At 48.5% G+C, this 11,118-nt stretch overlaps 1 protein-coding gene and 1 non-coding gene across 2 annotated transcripts; both read right to left on the bottom strand.

The window, feature by feature from the left end:
- Nucleotides 1-5,469: 5,469 nt before the first annotated feature.
- GPR32 (G protein-coupled receptor 32) lies at nt 5,470-6,581 on the bottom strand. Its single transcript, XM_004023365.4, is given in 4 exon segments — nt 5,470-5,629; nt 5,632-5,709; nt 5,711-6,382; nt 6,384-6,581. Coding segments are annotated over 4 exon segments (984 nt in total). The 3' UTR covers nt 5,470-5,593.
- A 131-nt stretch (nt 6,582-6,712) lies between these two features.
- On the bottom strand, nt 6,713-6,785 carry TRNAK-CUU (transfer RNA lysine (anticodon CUU)). Its single transcript has one exon. It is a non-coding gene; the product is annotated as a tRNA-Lys (tRNA).
- Nucleotides 6,786-11,118: the final 4,333 nt, after the last annotated feature.

Below are 11,118 nucleotides of genomic sequence, written 5' to 3'. Positions count from 1 at the left end.
CAAAGTCGTGTCCATCGAGTCAGTGATGACATCCAACTGCCTCATCCTCTGTCATCCTCTTCTCCTGCCTTCAGTCTTTCCCAGCATCAGGGTCTTTTCCAATGAGTCAGCTCTTTGCATGCTAAACTTCTCTATGTATGTGTGCTAAGTCACTTCAGTCAAGTCCGACTTTTAGCAACCCCATGGACTGCAGCCTGCCAGGCTCCTCCGTCCATGAGATTCTCCAAGCAAGAATACTGGAGCAGGTTGCCATGCCCTCCTCCAGGGGATCTTCCCCACACAGGAATCGAACCAGCTTCTCTTAGCATCTCCTCCACTGGCAGGCGGGTTCTTTACCATTAGTGCCGCCTTTATATTATCCACGTCTTGTCTTTTTCTGTTGTTAATTTCTGCATTAATATCTATCCATGCTTTCTTTGAGCTTCCCTGGTGGCTCAGATGGTAAAGCGTCTGCCTACAATGCGGGAAACCCAGGTTCGATCCCTGGGTTAGGAAGATCTCCTGGAGAAGGAAACGGCAACCCACTCCAGTACTCTTGCCTGGAGAATCCCACGGACGGAGGAGCCTGGTAGGCTACAGTCCATGGGGTCGCAAAGAGTCGGACACGACTGAGCGACTTCACTTCACTATGCTTTCTTTCAAATGTTAGTGCATTCAGGGACTTTCCTGGTGGTTCAGCGGCTAAGACTCCTCCCTCCCAATGCAGGGGGCACATGTTCAATCCCTGGTCAAGCAACTAAGATCCCGCAGGCCACATGGCAAAGTAATAATGATTCCTCCTATGAAAAATAAAATTTGTTTAAAAAAAAACTATAGTGCATTTGCTTTATTGGTCTTTTTCTAGCCTGTTGACTTGTTTTGTTCATTTCTTGTGAGCATTTTTCCTAATTCTCATTTGCAGCTATAGCTTTTCCTCAGAGTTCAGCTTTGGCCCCACTTCACAAGTTTTGCAGTGTTATGTGCTCATTTCTAAGGGCTTCCCGGATGGCTCAGCAGGTAAAGAATCCACCTGCAAAGCAGGTGACAGTCTAAAAGGTCGCAAAGAGTCAGATACAATTCAGCAAACACACACATGCTCATTTCTAAATAACGGGCCCTCCAGTTTTATTCTTCCTGTTAGCCCAAGAGTTACTTGGAGGGTGTTTTGAAATGTGCGAAACATTTGAATGCCTGTGGTTATTCCTTGTTATTCATTTCTAATTGTGGGCGTGGCCTGCACTGTTTCTGCTTTTGGCAATCAACCTGTGCTCAGTTTCTGACTCAGCCTATTCTTGAGGAAAATGGAGACTATCTTTGCAGGACTCTGATTTGTTTTAAGGCTATAAAGTTCATTATTGAGACAGCTAGGACATTTCAAATGTGGATTGGTTTCATTTCTTTCTTTTCTCTCTTTTTTTTTTTTTGCTGCACGTGGACTTTCTGTAGTTGCAGCGAACAGAGCTACTCTTCCTTGCAATGTGCAGGCTTCCTGCAGTGACCTCTGCAGTTGTGGAGCACAGGCTCTAGACGCATGGGCTTCAGCAGTTTCTGCACATCGGCTCAGTAGTTCTGGCTCTTGGGCTTAGGTGTCCCTCAGCATATGTGGAATTTTCCCAGACTGGGAATCAAACCTGTGTCCCCTGCATTGGGAGGCAGATTCCTATCCACTGTACGACCGGGGAAGTCTGAATATGGATTGTTAATCAGATAATATCAGTGTTAAAGCTCTTGAGGGTGGTGATGATATTATGGATATCCTTAGGAGACTCAGATTACAGAATGTGCAGATAAAATGGCATGATGTCTGCACCTACTATCGAAAGGTTCAAAATATTCTAGAAGTGCCTCTGACCGCTGAGTCCATCAAGAGAGAGCAGCTGTGCTGTGGGCTTCTTCCCTGGGCACCCCCGGACTTCACATCTCCCTGCAGGTCTGTTCATCAGGGCAGATGCGTCTCAGTGCGTAAGTGTGTGTGTGGAGAGATTAGATAGACAGGTGTATGTTTAAAGAGAAAGATACACAGAGAAGTAGACAGAGAGGAGACACTGACAGAGAAAGACAGAAATAGAAGCAACAGAGAGATACACAGATGAGAAAGTAGTGGGGAGAGGGAGAGAGAGTGGAAGAGAATATATGTGGACATGGGCAAATATTAACATTTGATAAATTTAGTTGTAAGTTATACTGTATTATTCTTGTAATGGTAGATTTGAGCTGTTTCAAATGAAAAATTTCAGAGGAAAAAGGCAAGCCAAAAAAAAAAAAAAGAGAGAGAGAGAGAAAAGATTTAGGGACTTCCCAGGCGGCACCAGTGGTAAAGAATCCACCTGCCAGTGCAGGAGACATGTGGGTTTGATCCCTGGGTCGGGAAGGTCCCCTGGAGGAGGGCATAGCAACCCCCTCCAGTATTCTTCCCTGGAGAATCCCATGGACAGAGGAGCCTGGCGGGCTGCAGTCCAAGGGGTCTCGCATAGTTGGACACAACTGAAGCAATTTAGCATGCATGCACTGGTGGTCCAGTGGTTAAGACTCCAAGTTTCCAAGGCAGGGGGCATAGGTTCAATCCCCACTCAGGGAACTAAGATCCCACACACTGCATGGTGTGGCCAAAAAAAAAAAAAAATTTTTTTTTTTAAGATTTCTTTTTAAAAGTTAGGATAGAGGTTATCTCTGAAGGAGATGGAGAAGTGGTTGGGAGGGAGAGGAAGAGGGATGCTGGGGCTGCTGATGGTGCAATTCCATAATGCAACGTTGCATGGATGTTCTGTTCAGTTCAGTCGCTCAGTCACGTCTGACTCTTTGCGACCCCATGAATCGCAGCATTCCCTGTCTATCACCAGCTCCCGGAGTCCACCCAAACTCATGCATGGATGTTCAGTTCATGATATATCAGTTCTCCCACTCTGGTTTCTATGTTGTTCAAAATGTGGATAACATGGAATAATTTAAAGTTTCCAAGATATCACTGAAGCATTCTCAAAGCAACCTAAATGCTCATCAGTAGTGGGTTGATGAAATACCTGTGGTCACAGTATATCCAGACCAGGAAACACTTGCCCATCAGCGCTGAAAAATAACGTCAGACCTCCTGTATTTACATCCAAGCATTTCCAAGATACACTTTTAATGAAACGCATGCACGCCCACAATGTAAGATAACATATACACATGCTCTGTTTAAAAATGCTTATGCAGGCTTACCTAGGATATCTGGAAGGATACACAAGAAACTGACAATAGTCTCTAGTGAAAAGAAGAGGGAATGGAGGATCTGGAAGGAGGGGGAGAATCATTTTCTTCATCTTTGTTTTTTTAAGGTTCATGTATTTATTTTTGGCTGTGCTGGGTCTCCACCGCGGTCTGCAGGCTTTCTCTAGTTGCGGTCAGCGGGGCTTGCTCTTGGCGGCTGTGAGGGGGCTTCTCGTTGCGGCGCTTGTCTTGTTGCAGAGCGCGGGCTCTAGGTGCGGGAATTTCAGTAGTTGCAGCAGGTGGACTCAGTATTTGCAGCTCCCGGGCTCTAGAGCGCAGGCTCAGTAATTGTGGCGCACAGGATTAGTTGCTCTGGGGCACGTGGGATCTTCCAGCACCAAGGATCGAACCCCCATCCCCTGCATTGGCAGGCAAATCCTTAACCACCAGACCACCAGGGAAGCCGCTCATTTTCTTTCTTTTTTTTTTTTTTACTATGTGCCCACATTATCTTAAAGTTTTTTTTTTTTTGATAAACTGATTTCCCAACTTATTTTTAAGCTGCTTCTATCCTTCCTGATGCTCAGACATTGTATCGTTTCATCCTCTCCCTATCTGTGAAACAGGAAAGCATTTGGTCTCATTTCATGGAGTTGAGAGAACTGAGGCTCTGGGTGGGGAGTTCTCAGGGCTCGTCACAGCAGGACCAGAGCTTGTGCTTCTGATTACAAATAAGGAGGATGCTCACTTTTGATTTGAGTGGGGAAAAAAATTTTTTTTGCCTCTACCTAGAAGCAAGGGAATGGTCCCCTGTGATCAACCACTAGGATTTCTGTTCCCAGAAAGGAGTATTTATTATATGTATCAATAGGTTGCTATTGGATTCCAGTAACAGAAAACCTGACTCCAAAGGGCTTTGACAGTAAGGAGATTTATTATGTCGCTCACACAAGTTCAGAGGTTGGCAGCATAATAGTTAAGGAATAGATTCAGCAGCTGTAACAGACACACAAAACAACAACCGCTTCAATGAGCTAGAAATGGAAATCTCTCTCTTCAAGGCATGGATGTTAAGTATTCCAGGGCCAGTAAGGGAACATGTCACTTTCCATACAGTTCACCAGCACGGATTCCACGGCAGATTGCAAAAATGGCCCCGGTTCTGCATGTTCTTCTGTATCTATGCTCCTTTACGATGTCACTTTGCAGATTTTCCCGCTGTGAGATGGACTGTCTTTTCCCACCCCTTGAAGCTAGTCACACTGAGCAAAGTGTCAAGTGTAGATCTTAGACTTCCCCTCTTACTCTTGCAACCCTTCCCAGCCACCATGTGGAAAAAAAAAAACCCCAGTCAGCCTGCAGGACGATGAGAAATATTAACACATGGCTTGAGCAACTCCACCATCCTAGCTGAAGGCCAGCCACTCTCCCAGAAACACTCACTTAGCTAACGCATTTGTTGTTGTTCAGTAACTCAGTCGTGTCCAACTCTTTGCAACCCCATGGACTGCAGCACACCAGATTTCTCTGTCCTTCACTATCTCCCAGAGTTTGCTCAGACTCCTCTCCATTGAGTTGGTGGTGCCATCCAACCATCTCATCCTCTGTCGTCCGCTTCTCCTCCTGCCTTCAGTCTTTCCCAGGATCAGGGTCTTCTAATGACTCGACTCTTCACATCATGTGGCCAAAGTATTGGAGCTTCAGTTTCAGCATCAGTCCTTCCAATGAATATTCAGGCTTGATTTCCTTTAGGAATAACTGGTTTGATTGCCTTGAAGTCCAAGGAACTCTCAAGAGGCTTCTCCAGCACCACAGCTTGAAAGCATCAATTCTATGACACTCAGCCTTCTTTATGATCCAACTCTCACATCCATAGCTGACCACAAATGTCTGAGGAAGCCCAGCCAAAACAGAAAACTGCTCAGCTGAGCCCTGCCCAAGGGGATGATGCAAAGAAATCACAAAAGGTTATTATTTCAAGCCTCTAGATTTGGAGATGTTTTTTACACTGCAGAGCTAACTGACACACTTTCATTCTACACAATGGAAAGGGTGAAATGGAGGGCAGGCACCTTCCATTAAGGGCACTTCAAGGAAGTGACATTGATTACTTTCACTCACATGCTATTGGCAGGAAGTAGTCACAGGGTCATCTCTAGTTGCAAGGGACCCTGGGGAATGAAGCCTTTTTTTCCTTGACTAACCTTGTGATTAGCCTGAAACAAGTAGGAGTCTCACTATAAAGGAAGGTGAAATAGATACTGGGGGGGAAACTAGATGTTTCTAATGGAGAGATTTAGATAAGAGATTGCCGGGAAGACTTCCTGAAAGAAGAGGCAGGATTTGGCAGAGTCTCGGAAGTCAGCCTGGGGAAGGGGCTGCAAACTAAGCAGGAGGGCTTCCAGCTTGTATCTGAAGGTTTCCATCATCCCCTGGGGGCTTCACCTTGGGGACAGGCTGATTGAAAAATCCCTCCTCGCCAAATGCCCGGGCCGAGACAGAAGGTAAAGACTGGAAAAACTTCTCTTGGAAATCTCTGCCCAATGAAGACATACAGGAAAGGGTTGAGGCAGCTGTTGAAACGGGAGAAGGTAGCTCAGAGGATGGGCCGCAACTTGTATCTGGCTTGCCATTGCCACAGTCGGGCCACCAGCACTGTGTTAAATGGGAACCAGAAGGCGAAAAAGGTGCTCACCAGCACGAGCAGCAGCCTCTTTAGCCGGCGGGCATGGGCACAGCCTTCCTGCCGAAGCCGGGTGCGGATGAGATGGGCGCAGGTACCGATGATCACCAAGGGCGCCAAGAAGCCCAGCAGGATGTGGATGAGGGTCACCACGACTCTCCCCTCCGCAGCCTTGGAGTCATTCCTGGTCCTTGTGGCAAACTTGAAGCTGCAGTATTCACATCCCTTCTGTTTTTCAACATCTCGGAAAATCAAGTCTGGGGAGCAAGTGACAGGAGCCAGGAGCCACACACACACAGCCAGCCAGGCTGCTCGCTGCACGGTGCGGTGGCTTCGGGACCAGACCGGGTGAACGACGGAGATGCAACGGTCCAGGGAGATGAGGACCAGGAGCCAGATGCTGGTGAAGAAGCGGATGGCCAAGAAGGCCGTGTAGAGCTTGCAGGCTGCAGCTGTGAGGGGCCTCTGGCCAGTGACCACGCTGTATATGGTGACCGGCAGTGAGGCCGTGAAGTCTGCGAAGGCCAGATGGGAGGAACCAGATGGTGGTGACAGCGCGAGGCATTCGGGAAGCCGTCATCCAGAGCACCAGCCCGCTGGCCACCACGGCGCCCGCAAAGGACACAGACCGCACAGCAATGGTCAGCTGGTGGAGGCCCTGGATCCTCTCAGGCTGGCACTCAGGCTCGGAGGTAGGATTCACCCTTCTAGAGGACGAAGGACCACACATCAGAGCTACAAGTTCCCTTTCACTGCTTTCACCCCTCCATTCATTTCTCTGATTCAATACATATTTTAAAAAAATACTTTATTTATTTCTTTAGGCTGTGCCAGGTCTTAGCTGTGGCATGTGGGATCTAGTTCCCTGACCAGGGATCGAACCTGGGCCCCCTGCATTAAGAGTACAGAGTCTTATCCACTGGGCTACCCGGGAAGTCCCCCAATTCAATATATATTTTACTGACTGCCTGTCATGTCACTCTGATGCTGCTAGGTAATTGGAGCTGGAATCGCATAACAAAACTGGCCGTCATAGAACTTACCTCCTAAAGCGGGTGTCAGAATGGAAGCATGATGCGTAGGCTAAAGAAATCCGGATGTACTACTTTAGAAGACTGCAAGCCCCGTGGGAAAAGGAACACAAAAGACAAAAAGGAGTGGCCTCTGACTTTCGGTTATGTCAGAGTAGCTTCGTCAGACAGTCTGACATTAAAAAATTATAACATTCTGGCCAAAAACACTAAAACGTCAGCCCACTGTTTGAAGACATTGGAGACTGATCAAAATCAAGTATAAACTGGAAGAGAGCCTAGCCCTTGATAGGGGGAACTGGGTGAGGTCCCCAGTGTGACTTTGCATATTTTGGGTGTGAACCTTTTGTAATTGCTGTGTCCTCGCTGGCTTCAGGTATGAGAGGAGAGAGTTGTAAGCCGGCAGACCAGTCAGAAAGTGAAAATAGAGGTAACTGTGGAGGGAAAGGAGGCCCAGGGCAGGTAAAGTCCAAACGCTGCATATGACGCCATCCAAATCCTTGTTTGACGAAATTATTTAAGCTTGAGGGAGACCCCAGGATGCCTGGTGAAAGAGCAAGAGCTGGAATTTGCAAGAACTAAACAGAGATTTCAGTCGTTTGCCCACCACAGAGGTTAGCGTTTGGAGTTTTGAGCAACGGTTTGAAGGAGGCGAGGAAGAAAGCCATGCGCATATCCGGAGGAAGAGTGTTGCAGGTAGCTTTAACAGCTGTGAGGAGACCCTAAGGTAGGACCACACTTTCTGAGTCCAAGGAGCTGTGGGAAGGCCAGTGAGCGAAGGGAGAGGGGTTGGAAGTGAGGCGAGAAAGGGGGTGCGGTCAGTTCACACAGCATCCTGGGCCACAGGGAGGACTCCCCCAGCTTTTACTGGGAATGAGGTGGGAGCCACAGGAAAACTTTTGGCAAGTGGAGGGACCAGTTCTCACTTAGATTTTAACAATCGCTGCAGCTTCTGAGTTGAGACTAGACTGAAGGGGGCTAGGATGGAAGCAAGAGGCCAGTGAGGAGGTGTCTGCAAAAATCGGGGTGAGCGATGGTGGTGACTGTGATCATGGTGTAAACGTCATAGGAGGGGTGTGTGTGTGTGTGTGTGTGTGTGCATGCGTGCACACACGTGCTCAGTTGCATTCAACTCTGCTACCCCATGGATTGTAGCCCACCAGGCTCTCCCGTCCGTGGAATTTTCCAGTCAAGAATACTGGAGTGGGCCACCATTGGCTACTCCAGGGGATCTTCCTGACCCAGGGATTGAACCCGCGTCTCTTCGTCTCCTGCATTGCAGGCGATTCTTTACCACCGAGCCACCAGGGATGCCCCATCAGAGGTGGCATTGAGAAGCATATCTTGGTTGTATCTTGAAGGCAGAGCTGACCAGATTTGCCAGTGGGCTGGGTGTGCAGAGTGAGAGGAAGAACAGAGTCAGGGGTGACCACAAGACGGCTGAACAGCTGGAATCTGGAGCTTCAGTAACTGATGGGGAAGACGCTGTTGAGGTCAGGGTGGGGTGGGGGTGGTGCGAGTTTAGGACAAGACCAGGAGTTGAGTGTTGGATGCACTGAGTTTGCCTGCTAGACACCCAAATAGGTAGTTAGATATTGGCAGTGAGTTTCCAGCTAGAGATATGTGGGCATTATTAAAATTTGTGTTCCTTTTTTAAAAATGCTTTTTAAATTTTATTTATTTTTAACTGAAGGATAATTACAGTGTTGTGTTGGTTTCTGCCACACATCACCATGGATCAGTCAAATTGAATGTTCTTGTTCTTGAGGCCTTGAGCCTGACTGTGAACATCAAGGGTTAGTGTAGAGAGAGAACAGACATCTGGTGTTGGAGAAAGCATGTGAGCTTAGACGCGGGACAGTCATAGTCGAAATCCTAGTTGAGAGGCTGGCTGTGTGATCTTGGGCAAAGAGCTTTCCTTCTCTGAGCCTCAGTTTTGCTCACCTGAGAAAGGGGTTTAGAATCCTCAAACACCTTTCTCTCTTCCCCTAACTCTAATTCACCACAAAGCCTGGTTGATTTTCCCTCCAAAAAGCCTCTGTGTCTGTGCACTTCTTCCTGTGTCCCCAGCTCCTCCATCCAATGGCGGGGAGTGGAGCCCCAATGTCTCCCACTTACTACCGATCTTTCTGCTCCTATACTTTGGTCCCCTGCAAGCCATTTGTCACACAAGCCAGAATGATCCTTCAAAAGCCCAACTCAAGGACCTCCCCTTTGGTCCAGTGGTTAAGAGTCGGGGCGCTTCCACTGCAGGGGATGTGCATTCAGTCCCTGGTCAGAAAACTAAGATCCCACATGCCACGCGGTGCAGCCGAAAAGGGAAAAAAAAAAATCCAACTCAAAAGCTGTGCTTTGGGGCTTCCCTGGTGGCTCAGTGGTGAAGGATCCGCCTGCCACTGCAAGAGGCACGAGTTCGATCCCTAGTCCTGGAAGAGCCCACCCACCTCAGAGCCACTAAGCCCATTCGCCGCAAGTATTGAGCCTGGGCTCTAAAGCCCGCAAGCTGCAACTACTGAAGCCCTGACACCCTACGGCCCATGCTCTGTCACAAGAGAAGCCCGCACCCTGCAGCTGGACAGTAGCACCCCAGGCTCCTCTGTCCATGGGGATTCTCCAGGCAAGAATGCTGGAGCGGGTTGCCATGCCCTCCTCCAGGGGATCTTCCCGACCCAGGGATCGAACCCATGTCTCCTGCGTCTCCTGCATTGCAGACAGATTCTTTACCCCCTGAGCCGAATGACTGGCAGCAATTAGACCTGAGTTTGTGGGACTCTCTGATTCACATCTGTCTCCCCCACAAGATTCTGAGCTCCATAAAGGTGCGGCTAGTATGTGACTCATTCACGAGTCCCTAGCACATAGTAAGAAATAAATAATTGAAAACTGATTGTCTAAGGAGGACAGTCTCTCCTTGTCCCCCAGAGGGTGGAGTCATTCATTTAAAAGTCTAAAAATACACATTGAGCCCACAACGTATGTCAAATGCTCTAAGCACCGGGGCAGCAGCAGTGATGAAAACAGATGTCTCTTTCTTGGTGGAGCCGACATGAAAGGCACGAGAAAGCTCTTCACCTGGAGGAGGTGTTTCAGAGCTTTGCATCTCTTCTGCCGCCACCTCCTTGAACCCCCCTGCCGCACTTCCCCTGTCCTCGCTGTCACACCTCCCACCCTCTGAGCTCCCTGAGGCTCTTCCCTCCAAACACTAGTTCCCCATGAGCATGACCATTTCCCGCATCCGAGGGCAGGGGTGTCAGGCTGAGGAAACACTCTCTCCTCCATCCGTCCTGGGAAGTCTCCAGCCTTGAGCAAGTGTTGGAGTCAGGGGGCATATGGCCAGAAGATGGTCAGTGAGTTTGGAGCAGATACGATCCAAGAAACAGTCTTGAGCAAGAATCGTGGTGGCCCCAGAGATCAACATGAGCCCACGGAGCATCAGTAGATGTGGGTCCTGATAGACTGTGGAGGCTGGGAGCTTGGCGGGGCTAAGAGGAGAGAGGCTCCAGACGGATCATTTTGTTGCGCCACTCCAGCCACCCTCGTGTGTCCTTTCTAACACCCCAGCTCCCTACCCCACCTCAGGAAGAAAACCCAGCCTGCCTATCCCTACTTTGGGACGCTCCAGTTGACCTTCTCTTAGGAAATAATAGTGGATGCAATGGTGGGTAAGATTTTTCCTTGTTCAGTCGCTCAGTCGTGTCTGACTCTTAGTGATCCCATGGACTGCAGCACGCCAGGCTTCCCTGTCCTGCACTATCTCCTGGAGTTTGCTCAAATTCACGTCCACTGAATCAGTGATGCTGTCTAACTATCTCACGCTCTGCCACCCTCTTCTCCTTTTCCTTCCATCTTTCCCAACATCAGAGTCTTTTCCAATGAGTGGCCAAAGTACTGGAGCTTCAGCTTCAGCGTCAGTCCTTCTAATGAATATTCAGGGTTGATTTCCTTTAGGGTTGACTGGTCTGATCTCTTTATTGTCCAAGGGACTCTCAAGAGTCTTCTCCAACACCACCAAACTGATGTTTGAAAGCATCAGTTCTTTGGTGCTCAGGCTTCTTTTAAGGCCCAAATCTCACATCTGTCCATGACTACTGGAAAAGCCATCGCTTCGACCATACAGACTTTTGTTGGCAAAGTGACATCTTTGCTTTTTAATACACTGTCTAGGTTTGTCTTAGCTTTCCTTCCAAGGAGCAAGCATCTTTTGATTTCATGGCTGCAGTCACTGTCCACAGTTGG

This window comes from Ovis aries, chromosome 14 (assembly GCF_016772045.2).
Source record: "Ovis aries strain OAR_USU_Benz2616 breed Rambouillet chromosome 14, ARS-UI_Ramb_v3.0, whole genome shotgun sequence".
Taxonomy (NCBI): Eukaryota; Metazoa; Chordata; class Mammalia; order Artiodactyla; family Bovidae; genus Ovis; species Ovis aries.
The sequence above is the reverse complement of the archived record's forward strand: the minus strand, read 5'-3'. Positions and strand labels throughout refer to the sequence as shown.